Source organism: Thalassophryne amazonica, chromosome 7, assembly GCF_902500255.1.
Source record: "Thalassophryne amazonica chromosome 7, fThaAma1.1, whole genome shotgun sequence".
In the NCBI taxonomy this organism is placed as follows: domain Eukaryota; kingdom Metazoa; phylum Chordata; class Actinopteri; order Batrachoidiformes; family Batrachoididae; genus Thalassophryne; species Thalassophryne amazonica.
This window is the reverse complement of record NC_047109.1, coordinates 118808514-118834635: the sequence shown is the minus strand read 5'-3', so window position 1 is coordinate 118834635 and position 26122 is coordinate 118808514. Positions and strand designations below refer to the sequence as shown.

Genomic DNA, 26122 nt, shown 5'->3' with positions numbered 1-26122 from the left:
TTAAATGAGTCAACACCCCCGAGTCACACTAACTGCCAGAATGCTCGTAGCACGGGCCGAGGCGGAGGATTAGCAGCAATCTTCCATTCCAGCTTATTAATTAATCAAAAACCCAGACAGAGCTTTAATTCATTTGAAAGCTTGACTCTTAGTCATGTCCATCCATAAAATTTTATTACAGAGATTAGAGCATGCCATAGGTATTAAAGGCACTGTGCTGCGGTGGTTTGAATCATATTTATCTAATAGATTACAATTTGTTCATGTAAATGGGGAATCTTCTTCACAGACTAAGGTTAATTATGGAGTTCCACAAGGTTCTGTGCTAGGACCAATTTTATTCACTTTATACATGCTTCCCTTAAGCAGTATTATTAGATGGCATTGCTTAAATTTTCATTGTTACGCAGATGATACCCAGCTTTATCTATCCATGAAGCCAGAGGACACACACCAATTAGCTAAACTGCAGGATTGTCTTACAGACATAAGGACATGGATGACCTCTAATTTCCTGCTTTTAAACTGAGATAAAACTAAAGTTATTGTACTTGGCCCCACAAATCTTAGAAACATGGTGTCTAACCAGATCCTTACTCTGGATGGCATTACCCTGACCTCTAGTAATACTGTGAGAAATCTTGGAGTCATTTTTGATCAGGATATGTCATTCAATGCGCATATTAAACAAATATGTAGGACTGCTTTTTTGCATTTACGCAGTATCTCTAAAATTAGAAAGGTCTTGTCTCAGAGTGATGCTGAAAAACTAATTCATGCATTTATTTCCTCTAGGCTGGACTATTGTAATTCATTATTATCAGGTTGTCCTAAAAGTTCCCTGAAAAGCCTTCAGTTAATTCAAAATGCTGCAGCTAGAGTACTAACGGGGACTAGAAGGAGAGAGCATATCTCACCCATATTGGCCTCTCTTCATTGGCTTCCTGTTAATTCTAGAATAGAATTTAAAATTCTTCTTCTTACTTATAAGGTTTTGAATAATCAGGTCCCATCTTATCTTAGGGACCTCATAGTACCATATCACTCCAATAGAGCGCTTCGCTCTCAGACTGCAGGCTTACTTGTAGTTCCTAGGGTTTGTAAGAGTAGAATGGGAGGCAGAGCCTTCAGCTTTCAGGCTCCTCTCCTGTGGAACCAGCTCCCAATTCAGATCAGGGAGATAGACACCCTCTCTACTTTTAAGATTAGGCTTAAAACTTTCCTTTTTACTAAAGCTTATAGTTAGGGCTGGATCAGGTGACACTGAACCATCCCTTAGTTATGCTGGTATAGACTTAGACTGCTGGGGGGTTCCCATGATGCACTGAGTGTTTCTTTCTCTTTTTGCACCACCATTTAATCATTAGTGATTGATTAGGTCTCTTTCTTCTAAGTCCCTGTTGGTAAATGATATAATAATTGATCAACGTATTGATTTATTCTGCCTAACAGAAACTTGGTTACAGCAGGATGAATATGTTAGTTTAAATGAGTCAACACCCCCGAGTCACACTAACTGTCAGAATGCTCGTAGCACGGGCCGGGGCGGAGGATTAGCAGCAATCTTCCATTCCAGCTTATTAATTAATCAAAAACCTAGACAGAGCTTTAATTCATTTGAAAGCTTGTCTCTTAGTCATGTCCATCCAAATTGGAAGTCCCAAAAACCAGTTTTATTTGTTATTATCTATCGTCCACCTGGTCGTTACTGTGAGTTTCTCTGTGAATTTTCAGACCTTTTGTCTGACTTAGTGCTTAGCTCAGATAAGATAATTATAGTGGGCGATTTTAACATCCACACAGATGCTGAGAATGACAGCCTCAACACTGCATTTAATCTATTATTAGACTCTATCGGCTTTGCTCAAAAAGTAAATGAGTCCACCCACCACTTTAATCATATTTTAGATCTTGTTCTGACTTATGGTATGGAAATAGAAGACTTAACAGTATTCCCTGAAAACTCCCTTCTGTCTGATCATTTTTTAATAACATTTACATTTACCCTGATGGACTACCCTGCAGTGGGGAATAAGTTTCATTACACTAGAAGTCTTTCAAAAAGCGCTGTAACTAGGTTTAAGGATATGATTCCTTCTTTATGTTCTCTAATGTCATATACCAACACAGAGCAGAGTAGCTACCTAAACTCTGTAAGGGAGCTAGAGTATCTCGTCAATAGTTTTACATCCTCATTGAAGACAGCTTTGGATGCTGTAGCTCCTCTGAAAAAGAGAGCTTTAAATCAGAAGTGTCTGACTCAGTGGTATAACTCACAAACTCGTAGCTTAAAGCAGATAACCCGTAAGTTGGAGAGGAAATGGCGTCTCACTAATTTAGAAGATCTTCACTTAGCCTGGAAAAAGAGTTTGTTGCTCTATAAGAAAGCCCTCCGTGAAGCTAGGACATCTTTCTACTCATCACTAATTGAAGAAAATAAGAACAACCCCAGGTTTCTTTTCAGCACTGTAGCCAGGCTGACAAAGAGTCAGAGCTCTATTGAGCTGAGTATTCCATTAACTTTAACTAGTGATGACTTCATGACTTTCTTTGCTAACAAAATTTTGACTATTAGAGAAAAAAATACTCATAACCATCCCAAAGATGTATCGTTATCTTTGGCTGCTTTCAGTGATGCCGGTATTTGGTTAGACTCTTTCTCTCCGATTGTTCTGCCTGAGTTATTTTCATTAGTTACTTCATCCAAACCATCAACATGCTTATTAGACCCCATTCCTGCCAGGCTGCTCAAGGAAGTCCTACCATTATTTAATGCTTCAATCTTAAATATGATCAATCTATCTTTGTTAGTTGGTTATGTACCACAGGCCTTTAAGGTGGCAGTAATTAAACCATTACTTAAAAAGCCATCACTTGACCCAGCTATCTTAGCTAATTATAGGCCAATCTCCAACCTTCCTTTTCTCTCAAAGATTCTTGAGAGGGTAGTTGTAAAACAGCTAACTGATCACCTGCAGAGGAATGGTCTATTTGAAGAGTTTCAGTCAGGTTTTAGAATTCATCATAGTACAGAAACAGCATTAGTGAAGGTTACAAATGATCTTCTTATGGCTTCGGACAGTGGACTTATCTCTGTGCTTGTTCTGTTGGACCTCAGTGCTGCTTTTGATACTGTTGACCATAAAATTTTATTACAGAGATTAGAGCATGTCATAGGTATTAAAGGCATTGCGCTGCGGTGGTTTGAATCATATTTGTCTAATAGATTACAGTTTGTTCATGTAAATGGGGAATCTTCTTCACAGACTAAAGTTAATTATGGAGTTCCACAAGGTTCTGTGCTAGGACCAATTTTATTCACTTTATACATGCTTCCCTTGGGCAGTATTATTAGACGGTATTGCTTAAATTTTCATTGTTACGCAGATGATACCCAGCTTTATCTATCCATGAAGCCAGAGGATACACACCAATTAGCTAAACTGCAGGATTGTCTTACAGACATAAAGACATGGATGACCTCTAATTTCCTGCTTTTAAACTCAGATAAAACTGAAGTTATTGTACTTGGCCCCACAAATCTTAGAAGCATGGTGTCTAACCAGATCGTTACTCTGGATGGCATTTCCCTGATCTCTAGTAATACTGTGAGAAATCTTGGAGTCATTTTTGATCAGGATATGTCATTCAAAGCGCATATTAAACAAATATGTAGGACTGCCTTTTTGCATTTACGCAATATTTGTAAAATTAGAAAGGTCTTGTCTCAGAGTGATGCTGAAAAACTAATTCATGCATTTATTTCCTCTAGGCTGGACTATTGTAATTCATTATTATCAGGTTGTCCTAAAAGTTCCCTAAAAAGCCTTCAGTTGGTTCAGAATGCTGCAGCTAGAGTACTGACGGGCACTAGCAGGAGAGAGCATATCTCACCCGTGTTGGCCTCTCTTCATTGGCTTCCTGTTAATTCTAGAATAGAATTTAAAATTCTTCTTCTTACTTATAAGGTTTTGAATAATCAGGTCCCATCTTATCTTAGGGACCTCGTAGTACCATATTACCCCATTAGAGCGCTTCGCTCTCAGACTGCGGGCTTACTTGTGGTTCCTAGGGTTTGTAAGAGTAGAATGGGAGGCAGAGCCTTCAGCTTTCAGGCTCCTCTCCTGTGGAACCAGCTCCCAATTCAGATCAGGGAGACAGATACCCTCTCTACTTTTAAGATTAGGTTTAAAACTTTCCTTTTCGCTAAGGCTTATAGTTAGGGCTGGATCGGGTGACCCTGGACCATCCCTTGGTTATGTTGCTTTAGACGTAGACTGTGGGGGGTTCCCATGATGCACTGTTTCTTTCTTTTTTTGCTCCGTATGCATCACTCTGCATTTAATCATTAGTGATCGATCTCTGCCCCCCTTCTCGGCATGTCTTTTTCCTGGTTCTTTCCCTCAGCCCCAACCAGTCTCAGCAGAAGACTGCCCCTCCCTGAGCCTGGTTCTGCTGGAGGTTTCTTCCTGTTAAAAGGGAGTTTTTCCTTCCCACTGTGGCCAAGTGCTTGCTCATAGGGGGTCGTTTTGACTGTTGGGGTTTTTCATGGTTATTGTATGGCCTTGCCTTGCAATATGGAGCGCCTTGGGGCAACTGTTTGTTGTGATTTGGCGCTATATAAGAAAAAAGTTGATTGATTGATTGATTGATTGATCTCTGCTCCCCTCCACAGCATGTCTTTTTCCTGGTTCTCTCCCTCAGCCCCAACCAGTCCTAGCGGAAGACTGCCCCTCCCTGAGCCTGGTTCTGCTGGAGGTTTCTTCCTGTTAAAAGGGAGTTTTTCCTTCCCACTGTCGCCAAGTGCTTGCTCACAGGGGGTCGTTTTGACCGTTGGGGTTTTTACGTAATTATTGTATGGCCTTGCCTTACAATATAGAGCGCCTTGGGGCAACTGTTTGTTGTGATTTGGCGCTATATAAATAAAATTGATTGATTGATTGATTGATATTTTCCAAAGGTGTTGGAGACATAGTTAGGGGTGCAATCGTGTGTAAAGAGTGAGAAGAGTACTGGACTGAGCACACAGCCCTGCGGTGTACCAGTGTTTAAAATGATTGTGGACGATGTGTGGTCCCCTATTCTCACCACTTGTGGTCTGTTGGTAAGAAAGTCTCTGATCCATGAACACAGTGAGGGGGTCAATCCTAGATTGCAGAGTTTAGCTACCAGTTTATGAGGGATTATTGTGTTAAACGCAGAGCTATAGTCAGTGAATAGCATCCTGACATATGTGCCAGGTTGCTCCAGGTGGGACAGGCCCGTGTGGAGTGCAATGGAGACGGCATCCTCTGTGGAACGATTCCTCCTGTAGGCAAACTGGTGTTTGTCTAGATTAAGTGGAATGCTGTTCCCGATGTGTTTCAGGGTAAGTCTCTCAAAGCATTTTGTAATGACAGGAGTCAGAGCCACTGGTCTGTAATCATTAAGGCAGGTTACTGCTGACTTTTTAAGCACAGGTACAATGACAGATGATTTAAGGCAGGTGGGGACTACAGCCTGCTGCAAGGAGATATTGAAGATGTCCAGAAATACTCCTGCTAGTTGGTCCACACATGACTTTAGTGTCCTACCTGACACCTTTTCCGGCCCCGTAGCTTTGGAAATATCTATATAAAATATCCTCAGTATGGATTTTACTTGATGGTACTGAAGAATAAGATGTGGCTGCTGCTCTTCAGGTTTGAGGGGCTGGGCCACTCCTCAGCTTTCTTGTGTATCGAAACGTGCGAAGAACTGGTTCAAGGTGTCAGGTAGCGATTGTTCATAGCTGATCTGCTGGTTGTTGCATTTATAGTCTGCCATGTTCTTAATGCCTTTCCACATACTGCGAGGATTGTTGTTATTGAATTGTCCTTTATGCGCTGTTTGTTTTTTTGCCTCCTTTATGCCCTTCTTCAGGTCTTTTCTGGCCCTGTTGTAAGTCAGCATATCACCTGCTCGATAAGCAGTGTCTCTGGCCCTAAACAGACTGCGCACTGTGCTGTCCAGCTATGGTTTTTGATTTGGAAACACTTTGATGTTCTTGGTTGGCAGGACAGAGTCTGTGCAGAAATGAATATAGGACAGGACAGAAGATGTGTACTCCTCAATGTCTGCACCTTGTCTGAACACCTCCCAGTCAGTATTCTCGAAACAGTCCTGCAAGACAGTTTTTACCACTGGTCTGGACCTACAGATCAGAGGTCTGTATGTTGGGGTCGGTTCTACTGAGATGTGATCAGACATTCCAAGATGTGAGGAGGCTGTAGCTTTATAAGCCCTTGCGATGTTGGTGTAGACCTGGTCCAGTATGTTATTGCCTCTAGTCGGAAAGTTAATATTTTTGTGGAGTTTAGGCATCACTGTTTTTAGGTCTGTATGATTGAAATCTCCTGCCACTATCAGTGTTGCATCAGGCTGTGCATTCAGTCGGTTGTTAATAGCTCTGCAACATTTCCAGAGCTAGCTTAGCATTAGCCTGTGGTGGAATGTACACAGCCATAATGAGAGTAACAGAAAACTCCCTCGGCATATAAAATGGTCTACACCTCACCATCAGATATTCCAAATCTGGTGAACAATGTGACTCAACAATGTTCACTGCAGTGCACCATTTGTTGTGTACATACATGCACACACCCCCGCCTTTGTTTTTACCTGAGGCAGCTGTTCTGCCCGCTCGGTACACGGAGCGCTCCGCTAGCTCAATAGCAGCGTCGGGAACATTGTAGTCCAGCCAAGTTTCTGTTATAATCATAACACAACTCACCATGCTGTGTGAAGTAGTCCTTAAGCGTATCTCATCAATCTTATTTGCAAGTGACCTGGAGTTTGAGAGAAATAAACTCGGGAGGGCTGGTCTGTGTGGTTTAGCATGTAGCTTAGCACGTAAGCCGCTTCTCTTGCCTCGCTTCTGTTTACGATCTCTTCTCCGTCTCCGACGCCGCTGGTGTGGGATGGTGATGATTCCGCTGGCTGGCTGAATCCTCCGGATCTCAAATGGTATAAAATCCAGTTTTTTAGAGATGTGGTGCTGATATTGTCTACCTATAACCAGGAGCTCGGTTCTCCCGTATTGGATTGATGCCTCTAATGTCTGGACTAACGAACCCAACATACAAAACAAAACAAAGAACAAATAGTAGAGAGTACCACGCCGCTGCATTCGCACGCGCCGCCATCTTGAAATGTCTTGTGTTAACATCTTGTGTTATAAACCAGTCACCATTTGTTTTATTATACATCCATGTAGTTAATAAATAAAATAATCTTCATGGACGATTCGTTCACACGCACACATGAAAAAAAAAAAAACTGTCTGCCGCTGCTGCTGCTCTCCCCTCAAATTCTCCCCAGAGAGGAAGTGTCTGACACATCAGAGGAGTTTTAAGGTTGATTATAAGACTGATTTTTGGTTGTGCAAATAACTTTTTTTTGTGCAAGTATTTTTTTTGTTACTAGCACCAGTGCAAGTAGGTTTTAAAAAAAGTATTTCAACCCCTGTATATAAAGTCTTCTGATGTTGGTATTGATTAATCAAATGAAATGCTTTGCATATAATCATTCTATTCTATTGACACGTGTCCTTGTAACTGATGTGTGTTTAAGTGTGATCTTTCTGCATTATCAATATGTTGATGGTGAAATATTCTGTTTATCCAAAGGATGTGTTTAAGTGATGACTAATAATGTGTATCCATTCGAGTGTCTTACAACAATATTATACCAAAACAATTAATGTGTTTAAACTGTTGAATCATTTGGGTCTGCCCTGTGAACATGTGAAGTTTTCTGTGAGATTACACACCCTAAATGGGTGGAGTTTGGTGAGGTCAGTCCCCCTTAAAACGTTAGAACAGCGCTGCTTTCGCTCTCTTCTGCCTGTTCCAGCCCTCTTCGCCTCTTGCAACTCTTCCTTTCTTTGAAACGCTTAATAATTAATTTTGGGTCAGCAAGGTCCCATGCTAAGCTAAGCTAAGTAGCTAAAGCTACCATGTGGCTTCATTCATTCCTCTGTTATTCTTTGACAAACTTTTAACAAAGTTTTAACCTGACGCTTTCAGGTGCGTCAAGTCTTTTGAATTTTTAACAGAACTTCTGAGCTGAACTTTTCAAAATAATAGCGAATTTACAGAAAAGCGACTTTTCCTTTTCTGTAATTTTCCAACGCTCTTAAAGTTTTATCTTTTTTGTAAATTCATGAAGTGTTTCAATCTGGCGCCAACAAATTTTTAAAAGCTACCAGAAACCATTTTCATGGCGTTGATAGATGCGTTTGTCCAATTTGTTCAAAATGCTGTTGCCAGACTTTTGACAGGAAGCAGAAAGTTTGACCACATTACACCCATCGTTATCTCAGCAGGCAGATCATTCTGCAGAACAGGAGAATGATGAGAGAATACTCTGTGGCCTGCGGACTTCTTCTTAATCTTAGGGACACATTGTAAACCTGCATCCTGAGAACACAGAGCACAAGCTGGTACACAAGATTTATTTACAACTGTTTGGGGCAACTGTTTGTTGTGATTTGGCGCTATATAAATAAAATTTAATTGAATTGATTGATTTAGGGGGTTAGGGAGGCACTAGTCGTTGAAGGATTTTCTAAGTTTGTAACAAAACCTTAAAATCAAACCTTGCAGGATCAAGAAGCCAGTGAAGGGAGACCAACATCAAGGGGGTGTGGTCAAACTTTCTGCTTCTAGTCAAAGTTCTAGCAGCAGCATTTTGACCCAGTTGGAGACCCCTAGACAGCACTGTTGCCTCACAGCGAGAAGGTCATGGGATCAATTCTGGCCTTTCTGTATGGAGTTTGCATGTTGTCCCCGTGTTTGTGTGGGTTCCCTCCCAAATCCTAAGACATGCAGTTTAGATGGACTGGAAACTTTAAACTGTCCGTAGGTGTGAATGTGTTTGTTTGTCTGTATGTGTCCCTGTGACACACTGGCATCCTGTCCAGGGTGAACCCACCTCATACCCCGTGACTGCGGTAATAGGCTCCAGCCCCGTGACCCGCTCTTGTTGAAAGTGTGAGTGAGTGAATGAGTGGAGACCCATAATGTTGGACTGTGGTAAGCCAGAGAACAGGACGTTGCAGTAATTCAATCTAGATGAGAGAGAGGTTTTAAATCAGAGTCTCTGCATCAGCCACAGACGGGACGAATCATCACAAGATGGAATCAAAACAGTTTTAGTGAGTTCTGTAATGTGGCATGGCTATCTGGTGACACCATATGTTCTGATTTTAACACCCAATATCGTGTGTGTGTGTGCATATATATTCTTTATTTTTATGGTATAAGGGGATTTATAAGCTTTGCTTCTGCCTTCACCCTTTCGGCCACACAGGTACACTGTACGTTGTTTTTTTTATGAGTTGTGTTATGTGGTGACCAGGTGGTTAGTGCACTTGGTTTTGGTGCAGAAGGCTCCTGGTTCAAACCCCACCCATGCCACATTTCTCCATGCAGTGTAGAGTTGTGTCAGGAAGGGCATCCGACATAAAACTTGTGCCAATTCAACATGCAGATCTGCCTTAGATGTGCTGTGGGGACCCTGAGTGCAAACAAGGAAGCATCCGTTGTTCATCTGTGTGCCGAATAAATCAATTCATTCATTCAAATAAAAGTGCTTCATCTTCTGAAGAAGGTGCCAATTGGAGTAATTTTCAGTTAAAGTTAGAACAATATGATTTATCAAATGTGTACACTGCTGCCACTAGGGGGCAGGCAAATCAAGCATTTGCTTGGGGCTTTTATCTGGGTCAGTCGAAAAATAATTGATTAAAAAATAATTGTCAACTACGAGTTTTGATAATTGATATTAAGTTACCAGTTTTAAACTAGATTGTGACTTATTTTGAACTGGTTTAAATGCCTATAATTCACAGAAGAAGTGAAAGGTTTTAATCTAGCAAAAATAGAGATAGTCTGACAAAAATATATTGTATGATAGTCTGACATTCAATTATGAATCAAACCGGTTTCACTGATTTCACGCTTCATACAGAGGGGAGGAGCTAATCAGTTAAATCGCGGAATGATGATGTCATCTTCATGGAACAGGTTGAGACCACTGACCTGTTTAAATTTTTTTTTTTTTTACCAAATGTATTTATTAAAGTTTTGCAAATTTATATACAAGGTGAACAAACAGTAATAACAACTGAACAGTAAGGAACCCCCAAACGTTCCTGTCAAGTATACCAAACAAACGAACAAACAAAGCAACAGAAATCAAATCGCATACACACACACACACACACACACACACACACACACACACACACAAAAAAGGACCAACATTGTTACACTGCTACACGTTTTTCTCTTAAGACAGAGAAATATGAACATATATTTTTTCGGTGGCATCTTGAACAGCTGCTATGAAACAGTTCTATGTTTTCCTAAATAGTCCAGAAAAGGTTGCCAAATCTTGATAAATTTACCCGCTTTATCCTGAAGGGAATACCGGATCTTTTCCATATGGAAGATGTTTATGATTTCAGACAACCACATTTTGAATTGGGGTACCGTATCATTTTTCCATAAAGTTAATATAATCTTTTTTTGCTTTAATCATACCATATTCAATTGTGTATCATTCAGAGGAGCTGAGGCACAGAAGAGATCGAGATAACCCAAGCAGTGCTACTTTGGGATCTGGGGTTAAACAGCACTCATACATACCTTCAAACCACTGAAAAACGTCCAGCCAAAAATGATGGTTTTGTGCAAGACCAAAATAAATGGGCCAGAGAGCCCTCCGCACATTTACAACGGTCACATAAAGGAGAAGTGGAAGGAAAAATTTTGTGCAATGTAGTCTTAGAGTAGTGCAGCCTGTGCAAAATTTTAAACTGAATTAATTGATTTATAGATCATTATAGATTGAATAGATCTATAGAATTATAGATCATTTATAGAGCAGGACCAGATTTTGTTCAGACTCTCCTCCCATTCCTCGTCCTCTGTCTGTAAGCCCAGCTCCCCTTCCCATGCATTTTTCAAGGGTAAAGAGTTACACTGAACTAAAAAGAGATTAACAAACCCAGACACCAACTTTTTGGATTCAGGTGAACTCGAGAGAAGCTTAGAAATTGGCATCTCCTCAGGTAAGGACTCGAATTCAGGGATATTCTGGCGAACAAAGTTCCTAACTTGCAGATATCGAAAAAAAATGTGTTGCAGGCAGAGAGAACTTATCTTTTAGTTGAGCAAAGGAGGCAAACTGTCTAGCAACATATAAATCCCTAAGAGAAACAATTCCCTTTTCCTTCCAATTGTCAAACGAGGCATCTAACAAGGATGGGGGGAAAGTGTGGTTACGTGATATTGGTGTTTGAATATTTGTATTTGGTAAGGAATATTTTTTCCTAATTTGACTAATTTGATTTTACAGTTTGAGACAACAAAATTGTGCACCTTAACATTTTGACTAGGAGGCGAAAAAAGCAGGGCAGGGAGAGAACTATTTTCAACCTCTTCACTTTCAATTGTCAAGTAAATGGGCAAGTTTTGGAAAATGTACAAAAATTTTGGAAGTGAGACAATTTTATTGCATTTATGCGACCTACCATAGAAATAGGAAGGCTTCTCCATTTCTCAATAGCCTGCTTTAATTTTTCAATTTTATCAAGATGATTATACTTAAAAATTAACTTAGGATTTTTTGGCAAGGTAACGCCTAGATATTTTAACTGGTCCGTTTTTTAATTTGGAGATTTTCTAAAAAATCTACGTCAAGATCAGTCCCCAGAACCATAAATTCACTTTTCTGCCAATTAATGGTATAGCCAGAAATTTCCCCAAAAGATTTTACCAATTCTAATAAAGCTGGAACTGAGCTTTCGGGATTATATAAAAAGATAACCACATCATCAGCATACAGTGATATGGAATGATCAACTCTACCTAACTGGACTGGGTTAACGGAGGGCCTGTTCCTAATCGCTATGGCGAGGGGCTCAGTTGCAATTACAAAAAGCAGGGGGCTTAGGGGACAACCCTGACGAGTGCCCCGATGCAAAGGGAAAGGTGCTGATCGTTCTTGATTAGTAAAAATGGAAGCTGATGGATGCCTATATAATAACTTCACCCAGGAGATAAACTGGTCACCCAGACCAAATCTTTCTAATACTACCACCATATAGGCTCATTCCACCTGATCAAACGCCTTTTCTGCATCTAAACATAAAGCTGCGACTTTTTGAGTTTGCCAATGTCGATGATACATGATGTTCATTAATCTAATGTTAAAAAAAGAAAACCTATTAGGTACAAACCCAGTCTGATGAGAATGAATGATTGAGCTAATATGGTTATTTAATCTATTTGCCAATAACTTAGTAAATATTTTCAAATCGGTATTTAATAAGGAAATGGGGCGGTAGGATGAAGGTTCCATTTCATCCTTCCCTTCCTTCAGTAATAATGAGATGTTGGCATCATATAATATTCTTGGGAATTCCTTAGTTTGAAATGAATGCTTAAACATCCTAAGTAACAAAGGGGCAATTTTTTTCAGCATTTTTTTTGTAAATTTCAATGCCAGAGCCATCCTAACCTGCAGCCTTGCCATTGGGAATGGATTTAAATGCTGATACTATTTCCTGAATGGTAATTTCAGCATTCAAAGCATTATGTGATGCATCATTTAAAATTGGGAGATCCCACTTGTCTAGCCAGGCTGAAATGCCTCCTTTGGATTTTGACCTGTAGAGTTCTTCATAATACTCTTTAAATCTGTCATTAATAGCTTTAGGGTCTATTATAATTTCCCCAGATTTAGATTTTATTTTATGTATTGCCCTGTTAGATTGGATTCCTCTCAATTGTCGTGAAAGAAGATTATGGGTTTTCTCACCAAGCTCAAAATGCTTTTGTTTAATTCTGATGAGTTGTTCACTTACTTTGGTTGATAGAATGGAATTATACTCATATTTTAACTTCAGGATATCCTGCAGGACAGTTGAGCCGGGAGAGGCCTTATGTGCTTGTTCAAGCTCTGCTAGCTTAGCTTCTATATCTAGCAGATGCTGTCGACGTCTCTTCTTTAAAGAAGCTTCAAATGATATAATATGCCCTCTTAACACTACTTTAAAAGTCTCCCACAGCACCGAGTCAGACACATCATTTTTATCATTGGACTCTATAAATTCTAAGATTTTATCCGCAATAAACTGTGGAAAAGATTTTTCAGTCAAAATATGTGGATTAAACCGCCAGTTATATGCCTGCTTAGAAAAGCGTAAATCTAAAACTATTGAAGTTGGGGAGTGATCTGAAATAAGAATATTATGATATTTAGTGGAGATTACATAGGGTAACAATTTGGAATCTAGCAAGAAATAGTCTATTCTAGAGTAAGATTTGTGTACTTGTGAAAAATATGAATAGTCCCTTACTGTAGGATTACATAATCTCCATATATCAACCAAGTTGTGCGCACTCATTAAAGTTTTCAATTGAATTGAAGAGGCCATCATATGAGAAATTTGAGAGGATTTATCTAAATGTGCATCTAGCACACAAAGTCTCCACCAAATATCACATGGGTCTCAGACAGATTGGGAATCATTTTGAGTATTTTACGAAAAAAAAGAGGGATTGTCATAGTTGGGGCCATAAACATTTAAAAGTGTGACATGAAATGAGTGAATATAGCCGGTTACCAAAAGAAAACGACCATTCGGGTCTTTGACAGTGGAAATATGCCTGAAAGATACAGTCCTTTTAATCAAAATCGCCACCCCTCTCGCGTTGCTTGAAAAGGTGGATTGGAAAATCTGGTTAGCCCAGCTGCATTTAAGCAATTGCTCTTTAGCTGGTCTAATGTGCGTTTCTTGAAGGTAAACTATGTTAGCAGATAATGATTTTAAATGCGAAAAAACTTTAGCTCTTTTCAACACATGTCCCAGACCATGCACATTCCAACTGATGAACTTAAAACCACCTTGCTGTGTTAATGACTCAGGGATAAACCCACAAAAAGAAAATTGCAGTGTAACTATGCATTAATGAAGCACAAAAATAAAAGAACACATAAAAACATATAAACATATACCCCCCTCCCTCCTTCCCACTTTCCCAAACAAAGTCAGAATGCATAGCCCACATATTCACGTAGGGATAGATGGAACAACCGCGCTATAGAGCCCCTCCGAGCCATCTGGATAAGAACAAATGTCCAAAGAAAGTACCAAAAAAGTCACCTTTAATCCTGAGAACACTCCTCCGAAACACCAAGCTTAACAGTTCAGCCTTCTTCCAGAGTGCCCGCGTAGACCTCCGCGTCGTGCAGCGAAGAGAATACTTTAGCAGTAGATCCAAAAGACACGCGGCGACGGGCTGGATAGATGAATCCACACCGTGCGCCGCAAGCCATTAGACGCTTATGCACATCCCCAAAGACCTGGCGCTGCCACACCACCTCGGCTGGGAGATCTGGAAAGATGAAGATCGGCTTGTCATTGTAGTGGAGTGGGAATGCCTCACGTGCCAGCCGCAATATCTTCTCCTTGATGAAACAGTGATGCAGACGAGCGATGATTATGCGCGGACGCTCACCCTCTCCAGGTACGCGAGCACCCAGCCGGTGCGCTCGATCTACTTTTATTGGCTTTTCAAACTTGTCTACACCAAGCAGCTCAGGGAGGAACTTAGACAAAAACATTTCCATCTGACCTTTCTCCATTTTTTTCAGGAATTCCCACTATCTTGATATTTTGTCTCCTGAAACGAGCTTCTAAGTCCACCACTTTATGACCCAGCCTTTCGTTTTCGGCTCGAAGTGTGTCAAGAGCATTCTCAACCAGCTTTATACGTCGCTCGTAGTCACAGCCAGCCTTCTCAACATCTTGAACCCGGGCACCCAGACTCACCACAGACGCCCGGGTAGCCCATAGAGAGGCCTCGAGCGTGTTGAATCTCTCATCCATCCTATTTTGTAAGCCGCAAATGGCCGAGAGGATGTCTGTCGGTTCCTCATCGTCCAGCTTGCTAGCTGTAGCAGAAGTTAGCTCAGGGTCCTCGGCTAGCGCAGGTGGTTCGGTATCGCTCTCATTGTTAGGTTTTTCAAGCTTCTTTCCTCTTTCACTTCTTGGTTTCGTCATCTTGATGATGTTATACGAAAGGTGCGTACCCGTCGGATCAAACACTGAGTCAATTACGTCGAATAGTGACCAAAATGCAGCGAGGGTCAGAGGAGCTCTGTCAAGAAACGTCTACTCCATCAAGTGTTCACTAGCCCCCCCCCCGTTTAAACTATTTTTAACACACTGGAAAGAGGACATGGCTGAGAGCAACCAAGACCCTTGGACTCAGACTAACCAGATGTGGCACTTGGATAGTCCCAGTGGTAGAAATGATCACCTTATCATCATTGATGACCTGACTTGCTTTCTGAATTAGGTCACATGATTGGAGAGTACAAAATGATATTTTGGGCCCAAGCTTGACACTGTATTGCACGTGGTCTATAATGTGCACCTTGATGAACCTTGGGGCATTTCCAGTTCCACAAAGCTACTTACAGAGTGTGAAATTTGAACACACAGGCGGGTGCAGTGCACCAACGCTGTGCGACTGCTCAGCGAATAGGTTCTGGGCCAAATGAAATAAACAAATCAGATTATCTTCAAGTTGTTTTCATGGTGTTCTCAAGCAGCGTGTGTTTGTGACCTCCACCTACAGTAAAACTCACCTAACTCGTCATCGTATAAACTGGATATTCTCACTCACCGGACAAAAGCAAAAGTCCGTCCCAATGCTGGTTTTCCATGTAATAAACACTATATACACCAGATTTTGTATGACAGATTTTTGCTCACATCAGACAAAACGTCCCGTCTGATCGCATCAAAAACTCCTTGTGTGAACCCGGACAGAGCAGTTTGTATGTGCCCAGTAACAGAGGTACGAAATGAAGTTCAGCACTGACACGCACCGATTTGAGGAAAGTGGGCACCGTATTTCTGTGATGAAAAGACCGGCCATTAAATGTTTTCAAACTGTGCCCAGACTCGGTACCTAAACAATGCAGGGTGTAATTCAAGGCCAGCGATTATTAACAAAGTGCTGCTTGCTGCCTGCACTGGAATATGGTGTTAAGCAATGACGTGCAGTGAGTCTGTGTCTCACCTGTCATCATGGAAAGAAAAATGTAAAATGAAAAAATAAATTAAATGGTTATATTTATCTAGTGATTTGTACTATAAAGTTATTTTCCTTTTAACTTCACCAGTTTTAGATTATTTTTTTATTTGAAATCGCTGAAATTTCACATTTGCCTTTCAAGTACTGAGCAGAGATGTGCTGTGAGGCAGTAGCCAGCCTCACCTCACCTTGGATTGCTCAATCACTGGCCTGACTGCTGGCCTGCTGTGCACTCAGACTCTCACTGTATGTCACCATTAAAACGGTCAAAGACTTTGGCTGTATGAACTTAAATTCTATAGTTTAGCTGATGTACATAATGTACAGTGTTTTTTGTCAACAGCTGTATGTGTGTGTGTTTCGTGTGCTGAGCGAACACAAAATGGCTGAAAAAAGACACCGGGTGAGGCACGCAGTTCTCCTGCCTCATGTTAGGGGGTACTAGCGATCCCAGGGATTCTTCTTGCAGCAAGTCCTCAGCTGCAGAATAAGTGACTGCAAACTACAAGAGCAGCCGTTCATTTATTTTCTTTCAGTATACAGGGTTACATATCCAAACTGAAACAATTTTCTAAACTGGGCTTTCAGTTGAAGCAGGAGGTAATACAACCCCAATTTCAATGAAGTTGGGACGTTGTGTAAAATGTAAATAAAAACAATACAATGACGTGCAAATCCTCTTCAACCTACATTCAATTGAATACACCACAAAGACAAGATATTTAATGTTCAAACTGATAAACTTTATTGTTTTTGTGCAAATATTTGCTCATTTTGAAATGGATGCCTGCAACACGTTTCAAAAAAGCTGGGACAGTGGTATGTTTACCACTGTGTTACATCACCTTTCCTTCTAACAACAATAAGCGTTTGGGAACTGAGGACACTAATTGTTGAAGCTTTGTAGGTGGAATTCTTTCCCATTCTTGCTTGAAGTACAACTTCAGTTGTTCAACAGTCCGGGGTCTCTGTTGTCATATTTTGCACTTCATAATGCGCCACACATTTTCAATGGGTGACAGGGCTGGACTGCAGGCAGGCCAGTCTAGTACCCGCACTCTTTTACTATGAAGCCACGCTGTTGTAACACGTGCAGAATGTGGCTTGGCATTGTCTTGCTGAAATAACCAGGGACGTCCCTGAAAAAGACGTTGCTTGGATGGCAGCATGTGTTGCTCCAAAAGCTGGATGTACCTTTCAGCATTGATGGTGCCATCACAGATGTGTAAGTTGTCCATGCCATGGGCACTAACACACCCCCATACCATCACAGATGCTGGCTTTTGAACTTTGCGCTGGTAACAATCTGGATGGTCTTTTTCCTCTTTTGTCCAGAGGGCACAATGTCCATGATTTCCAAAAACAATTTGAAATATGGACCACAGCACATTTTTCCACTTTGCGTCTGTCCATTTCAAATGAGCTTGAGCCCAGAGAAGGCGGCGGCGTTTCTGGATGTTGATTACAAAGGCCACTGTTACTGGAGTTGTGCACAGAACTGCGGCGGCCTAAGGACTAGAGACTCTATGTACAGTGGGCTGGGTCCCCACTTTGCTGAGCACCTGGACATACCTGCAGACATACGAAGGAAACGGAGAGGCTGCAGGGGTGGCCGGACGAAGCAGAGAAGAACTTATATTCCGTCTGTGGTCATGGGGAATGTAAGGTCCCTCGGCAACAAGACCGAGGAGATAGCAGCGCTAACCTGTTTCCAGAGGCTGTATAAAGGCTGTAGTCTCATGTGCTTTATGGAGACGTGGTTGGATCAACATGAACGGCTTCACACTTATCCGCGTGGACAGGATGTTGGCGGAGAGCGGGAAGAAAGAGGAGGGGGGCTTGCCATTTGTGTGAGTGAGAGATGGTGCAACGCAGCTGAAGTTCACGTGAAGAATCAGATCTGCTCCTCGGACGTGGAGCTACTCGCAGTGAGCATGAGGCCGTACTGTCTCCCACAGGAGTTTGGAAGTGTGATTGTGCTCTGCGTGTATATTCCTCCCTCTGCAGACGCCACTGCTGCCTGTGAGCGGATCCACAGTACAGTCACACTGCTGCAGACACAACACCCCCGCGTGCTCCTCCTCATCACAGGGGACTTTAACCACGCCTCCCTCTCCAACAGGAACTCCAGTGGAAGATCCGTGCAGCCAAGAAGGAGTATGGAAGGAAGATGGAGGAGCAGCTGGGCCAGAACAACATCAGGGATGTGTGGAGAGGCCTCAAGACTGCCTCCAGATTTGGGCAGGGTGCCAGCAGGACTGCAGATGGAGATTCTCGGTTTGCAGTGGAGCTAAACAGTTACTTTAATCGTTTTGGCTCCTCCACACCTGCCCCCCTGCCTGCTCCCAGCTCTTCACACGTCTCCAGCAGCCAGCCCTCCAGTTCCTCTGACCCCCCCACCTTCTTCCCCCTGGTCACCTCCACTGCACCCCGGACTTTGTCCCTCCTCTCCCCAGAATGTATCCAGCACCCTCACACCTCAGCTCCCCGCTCCCTCCCCCCTCACTGTAACTCCGTCTGAGGTGAGAGACCAGCTCCTGTGGTTGAAGCAGAGGAAAGCAGCAGGACCTGATGGGAGCTCCTTGAGGCTGCTGAGGACCTTTGCAGATGAGCTCTGTGAGGTCCTCAGCCACATCTTCAACAAGAGCCTCAGCCTGGGGGTGGTCCCTACCCTGTGGAAGACCACCTGTGTGGTCCCGGTTCCCAAAACACCGTACACCAAGGAACTGGCCCACTACAGACCAGTTGCCCTGACCTCCCACCTCATGAAGACCATGGAGCGGCTCGTACTGTCTCACCTCCGCACCATGGTGAATGACATCCTGGACCCACTGGAGTTTGCCTACAGGCCCAACATCAGGGTAGATGAAGCTGTCATCTACCTGCTGCAGTGAGTGCTCACCCACCTGGAGACTGGCGGGAGCACTATGAGAGTCATGTTGTTTGATTTCTCCAGCGTTTTCAACACCATCAGACCGGCACTGCTGCGGGGCAAGCTGGAGGACGCAGGTGTGGATGGACATCTCCTCTCACCTTTCCTCTTCACCCTTTACACCTCCGACTTCACCTACAACATGGACAGCTGCCACCTCCAGAAGTTCTCTGATGACTCCGTCATTGTGGGTCGTGTGTCTGAGGGGAACGAGCTGGAGTACCGGTCGGTCATCGCAGACTTTGTGGACTGGTGTGAGCGCAACCACTTGTCTCAACACCAGTAAGACGAAGGAGATGATGAACAACTTCAGGAGGAAACCACCACCTCACCCACCGGTGAACATCCAGGGGGAGGACATAGAGACCGTGGACAGTTTCAAATACCTGGGTGTTCACCTCAACAACAAACTGGACTGGACTCAACACTGACACCCTGTACAAGAAAGGCCAGAGTCACCTCCACCTCCTGAGGAGACTGAGATCCTTTGGAGTGAGCAGGCCTCTGCTAAGACCTTCTACGACTCTGTTGTGGCCTCTGCTCTCCTCTATGCTGTCGTCTGTTGGGCTTGGATGAGGTCGACGAGCTAATAGCGCTGGCCATCTGCACCGACTGTTGCCTACAGGACCGCCCTCGCCGTGGGAGCTGCAATCCGGATCCCTGGACCAACACGCCTTCAAGTCATCCCCCCCTCTCCACTCATGCTCGACTTGACCTCTCTCAGCTCAGGGGAGCCCATGCAGCTGGGGCACATCCGCCTGTCACCAGCAGAGTGACAGCGACGCAGAGAGGTTTATTCCCTTGAGCAAGCTACCGCCAGTTAAGGAAACCACAGTAGTAATGTTAAATCAGATTTTTAAATTGCATGGGTTGCCTCGGGACATAGTGTCTGACCACGGCCCGCAATTTGTATCCCATTTTTGAGTTTTGCCGTCTCCTCAGGGTCACATCCAGTTTAACCTCGGGCTACCATCCACAGGCCAATGTGTAGGCGGAATGATTAAACCAGGAATTAGAGAAGGGACTTTGGTTACTTCACTTTACTGCAACACCCCACATCCTGGTCAGACCAACTTCCTTGGATCAAACTTGCCGGTAACAGTTTGCCCTCAGCTTCCATTGGTTACTCCCATTTTCACGTGGTTTTGTTCACCAGCCTGTGCTGTTTCACTCGGTTGATCTCAGCTCACCAGTGCCTTTGGCACCTAGTTTGATTCTTCCTTGCCAAAGGACCTGGGAGTGGGCACGGGCGGTTCTTTCACATGTCATGGTGTCTTATAAGGCCTCCGCTGACCGTAAAAGGACTGCTGCCCTGTCTTACATCGCAGGCCAGAAGGTGTGGCTCTCAGTGCACCATCTCACACTTAAGGGTGTGCCCAAAAAATTGGTTCCCAGGTTCATCGGTCCATTCCCTGTTTCCAAGGTCCTTAATCCTATCTCTGTTCTTCTCCGTCTTCCCTGGTTCATGTGGGTCCATCCCACATTTCATGTCAGTAGTGTCAAACCTGTCTGGTCGAGCATTGAGGGACAAATTAATCCCAAAAAAGCCGTTGTTACTTCGATAATTTGCATAAAGACGTGATGGAGAACTTTAAAAGGGTCACACGTACGTCAGCGTCATTGCATGGCCACAGAGTTAGAGAAGTTAGAGAAGCATAAATCAGGCTTTAAGATTTTAGGGTACCACTCCCAGCAAGCTTATAAAAAAATAGTGACTTGACCAAATGTAATCTTTTTAATACACAAAATTCTGCACTGGATGACCTCAAGTAGATTTTCCATTTTATAGAATGTGGGTGTCAAAAGTACAACTGCGACACTTGCACTGTGCACTGCTTTACACCAACATAAAGACAGGGCCCTCTATAAACTGAGCTAAAACACACAGAAATAAATTTTGGCACAACCTCTAGCTGAGTCTACACTCGGCTGCAGATGGAGTCACGAGTTGGGTCGTGAGGTCATGCAGTGCAGAATCATACCCAGAGTTTGGAGTTGGTTTGTTAAAAAGTCCTTTAAATAGTTTTAAAACTCTTCATTCTGTTTTAAAGCCTGAGTGGGTAAATTAAGCTTCATGAAATCCACATCAGGTGTTTCTGATTTCTGTTTGTTCCCTGCTGAGGGACTGCAGGTGGAAATTAGCCAGTGGCTGAATCTGGCACACAAAACATTTTTTTTTCCTTGTTCTGAGATCAGTGGTTTTGTTTTGTGTGTGTGTGTGTGTGTGTGCGCACAGTTTAAACAACCTCACAGGCATGTTTCTGTGTCTGTGCATTTAGACATGTTCCTACTGTTAGCAAAAATTAAGTCCGAAGCCACTTGTTTTGTATCTGACATACCCATGGTTTGGGTCACGCTCTGAGAAATGGATACTAACTGTAATATGAGATTTTCAGACATCTGGTGACTTGCATTATAATGTGATTCCAACAGGAAAGATGCATCTGGAAATCCCGCCAAAGTTACTGTGACGGGCAGCGACTCCATCCACATCCAGACTCTCAGGTACGAGCAGAGGCTGCTTTTGCCGACAGGAGTCATGTTTGAGGAGGGATCCTGTGTTCAGACATCCGCAGGTGAATCTTGTGCGGACGAGCTGCATTTCAGGATGCGAATCCGTGTTTCACAAAGCACAGATGAAGGTAATATTCATCCAACCTCCCTTTGCTCTACTCCAGTCCTCTGTGCCAAAACAGAAACAAACGGGTACTGCAGATACTCAGACATCTGTGTCCACACAGAATTTACAGTTGTATGCAAAAGTTTTAGCATCCCTGATAATTTTCATGATGTTCCTTTATAAATAATTGGTTGTCTAGATAAGAAATTTCAGTTAAATATATAGCAGACAAACACACTGATATTTGAGAAGTGAAATGGAATTTATAGTATTAACAGAAAGTGTGCAATAATTATTTAGACAAAATTGGGCAGGTGCATAAATTTTGGCACCCTTGTCATTTTATTGATTTGAATACATTTAGCACTAATTATTGGAACACAAAATCGGTTTGGTAAGCTCATTGACCCTTGACCTCCTTACACAGGTGAATCCAATTGTGAGAAAGGGTATTTAAGGTGGCCATTTGCAAATGTTTCCCCTCTTTGCACCTCTTCTGAGTGGCAACGTTAGAGCCTCTAAACAACTCTCAAATGACCTGAAAACAAAGATTGTTCAACATCATTGTTTTGGGAAGGATACAAAAAGCTATCTCAGAGTTTTCCACTGGGGTCATTTTCCACTGTGAGGAACATAGTGAGGAAATGGAAGACTGCAGGCACAGTACTCGTTAAGGCCTGAAGTGGCAGGCCAAGAAAAATCTCAAATAAGCTCAAGCGAAGGATGGTGAGAACAGTCATAGTCAACCCACAGACCTGCTCCAAAGACCTACAACATGATCTTGCTGCGGATAGTGTCTCTGTGCATCATTCAACTATACAGCACACTTTCCACAAAGAGATGCTGGATGATGCTGTAATGCAGAGGAAGCCTTTTCTGCGTACATGCCACAAACAGTCGCTTGAAGTATGCTAAAGCACATTTGGAGAAGCCAGCTTCATTTTGGAATAAGGTGCTGTGGACTGATGAAACTAAAATTGAGTTATTTGGGCATAACAAGTGGCAGTATGCATGGCTGAAAAAGAACACAGCATTCCAAGAAAAACACTTACTACCTACAGTAAAATTTGGAGGTGGTTCCATCATGCTGTGGGGCTGTGTGACCAGTGCAGGTACTGGGAATCTTGTTCAAGATGAGGATTCACATGGATTCCAGTCAAAATCAGCAAATTCTTGAGAACAATGTTCATGAATCAGTGACAAAGTTGAAGTTGTGTCGGGGCTGGATCTTTCAACAAGACAACGACCCTAAACACTGCTCAAAATCTACTATGGCATTCATGCAGAGGAACAAGTACAATGTTCTGGAATGGCCATCTCAGTCCCCAGACCTGAATTTTATTGAAAATCTGTGGTGTGATTTTAAGCGGGCTGTCATGCTCGGAAACCAACAGACCTGAGATGTTTTGTAAAGAAGAATGGTCCAAAATACATTCAGCCAGAATCCAGACTCTCATTGGAAGCTATAGGAACTGTGTTTGTCTGCTGTATCATATATTTAACTGAAATTGCTGATCGAACCAACCAATGATTTATAAAGGAAAATCATGGAAATCATCAGGGATGCCAAAACTTTTGCATACAACTGTATTTGGTCATTTGAGGTGTACACTCGGATCCATAAATAGTGGGATCTTAACCCAGTTTTTGTAATTTTGCCTCCGTTTACCATCACACTGGAGTTGAAACAAAACCACAGAGATGTAAAATTTCAGCTTTAATTCTAAATATCACATTAACCATTTAGGAAGTAAAGCTATTTTTATTTGGAGTCCCTTCATTTTCAGAACCTATAAGTAATTAAGCAAGCTAAATATATTCATCATTGTTGATATAAATCATCACTTTTACAGCCAGTTTTCAAAATCCGAGTCAGCTGATGGATACATGAACATTTTTCAAGCAACTGCAGGGTTTCTTCTACAGTATTGTAGGCCGCTAGGCCAGCAAGAACCTCCATCACATCAGGTTTTTATTTTATAATTTTCAAGTCATTTTATTTTTATTTATATAGCGCCAAATCACAACAAAGTTGTCTCAACATGCTTCACACAAGTAAGATCTAACCTTACCAAACCCCAGAGCAAGAACACAGGTGACATTGGTAAGAAAAAACTCCCTCTGTTGATATTGAGGAAGAAACCTCAAGCAGACCAGACTGAAAGGAGTGACCCTCTTCTTGGATCATGCGACAGACACAATTTACAAAACAATTCACAAAACAAATATACAGGAAATTTTGCCGGTGCACAGGACAGGAGAGTTGCAGAAGTAGACACCACACCCATCTCTGGATGGAGCCGCACCTCAGACAGAGAGAAAAAAAAACAGAATCAGGCATCAGAAAGACAACAAATACAGTATAATTTCCCACTGTCGCCAAGTGCTTGCTCATAGGGGGTCGTTTTGGCCGTTAGGGTTTTTCAGTAATTATTGTATGGCTTTTGCCTTACAATGTAAAGCACCTTGGGGCAACTGTTTGTTGTGATTTGGCGCTATATAAATAAAATTGATTTGATTTGATTTGAATTTGTCAGCATTAAACAAGAAAAACAGAAGAAATACTAAGGTGATCGCCGGCCACTAGTCCTAAGCTTCAATAAAAGACCCAGACTTTAGATAAAGCTGAGGCTGCGGTATTGTTGGGAAAGTGTCAGTACACGGACCCACAACAGGGGGCGCAAATGAACGGACAATGAAGAAAGTCAAATAACAAGGCTTTACTGTTGTGAACACGCACAACAAATACAACAAATCACAATTTCGGTCTCAAGTTAAATTCCAACGGTGTCGTGTGGGCAGGCTCGACGATAGGAGACGTCTGTCCAAGACGAACCGGAACCACCCGATTTCCTCTGCCACCGAACCCCGGGAATACTGGAACCGCCAAGTCCCGAACTCCCAGGTGGTCTCTGCCTCCGCTCGTCGGATCCGGTACTGCTGGCGAGGAACAGACACAGTCAGACGTGGGTGCGGCTGCACCCAACAACACGTGGGGTGGAAAACACCACCTCCACCTCTAATCAGAAAACAACACTGTCTAGTAACTAGGATACTTATCAAATACGTTCCTTTCACAAATGATGAAGGGCTGGCTGAGTTCGTTACATCCTTGGTAGAGCGATATCTCGGCAAATGAGGTGGAGATGCCGTCCTGCTGATATACCTCCTCGGTGATTGGGATCAGCTGTCTCCAGTGATAGATGACAGCTGTCATCCTGGCTGCTCCCGTAAGGCGGCAGCGCCCTCCGGTGCCTGGAGCCCGCACTCCAGGCAGGGCGCCCTCTAGTGGTGGTGGGCCAGCAGTACCTCCTCTTCAGCGGCCCACACAACAGGTATGCTCTGTTTACTAATAAATGAATTTAAAGAGTAAAAAGCATAGAAACATACTATGCGAGTATGCTAGCCATACAAAAGGGAATATTAGTGTGTCTTAAAGTCTGGACTTGAAAGTCTCTACAGAATCTGTTATATTGATGCAGGGAGATCATTCCACAGAATAGGGGCATGATAATATAAAGCTCTATCACCTGCAGACTTCTTATTCACCCTAGGGACACAAAATAGCCCTGCACCCTGAGAACGCAAATCCGGGCCGGTATGTAGGTTTAATTATGTCAGATAGTTAGCGAGCTGCCAGTCCGTGCACAATTTTATAGGTTAATAGCTGAACCTTAAATCTGATCTCACAGCAACAGGAAGCCAGTGAAGAGACGCCAAAATGGGTGTAATGTGGTCGAACTTTCTGCTTTGTGTCAAAAAGTCTGGCTGTAGCATTTTGAACCAATTGGAGAGCCCTAATGCTGGACTGCAGTAAACCAGAAAATAGAACATTGCAGTAGTCCAATCTAGAAGAGATAAACACATGGATCAGGGTCTCACCATCAGCCATAGACAGGATGGGACGAATCTTTGCGATATTTCACAGGTGGAAGAAAGCAGTCCTCGTAATATCTCTAATGTGGAGGTCAAAGGACAACATAGGATCAAAAATTACCCCAAGGTTCCTCAGTTTTTCAGTGTGATGTATAACACACGAGCCTAGGCTAAGCGTTAGCTGGTCAAATTGATGCGATGTCTTACTGGACCAAGAACCATAATTTCAGTCTTACCAGAGTTTAAAAGTAGGAAGTTGCTAGACACCCTGCTTTTCATTGATGCAAGGCCTATAGTTTTTCAATACACTAGGTTCAAGATTAAGTTTCTTAAGTAGTGGCTTAATCACTGCAGATTTGAAACATTTAGGAACAGATCCAGATTAATAATTTCCAGCACAGTCGGCCCAAGAGTGGACCACAGGTCCTTAAACAGTTTTGTTGGTATGGGATCAAATAAGCAAGTTGTCTAGTGAGATACTGTCAAATTCTGTAAATCTAGGTAATACCTCAGTAATGGCGCCCACCTCAATAGCAGGGTGTAGTGGCTGGGTTAAGG

The 26122-nt window shown here is 42.7% G+C and overlaps 1 protein-coding gene across 1 annotated transcript in view; it reads left to right on the top strand.

Moving 5' to 3' along the window:
- ube3d (ubiquitin protein ligase E3D) overlaps nt 1–26122 on the top strand; it is a 126588-nt gene that overhangs the window by 8252 nt on the left and 92214 nt on the right. Inside the window, exon 2 of the mRNA XM_034175419.1 lies at nt 21502–21710. Within this exon, the coding sequence (XP_034031310.1) occupies nt 21502–21710 (209 nt within the window). The remainder of the gene's footprint in view (nt 1–21501; nt 21711–26122) is intronic.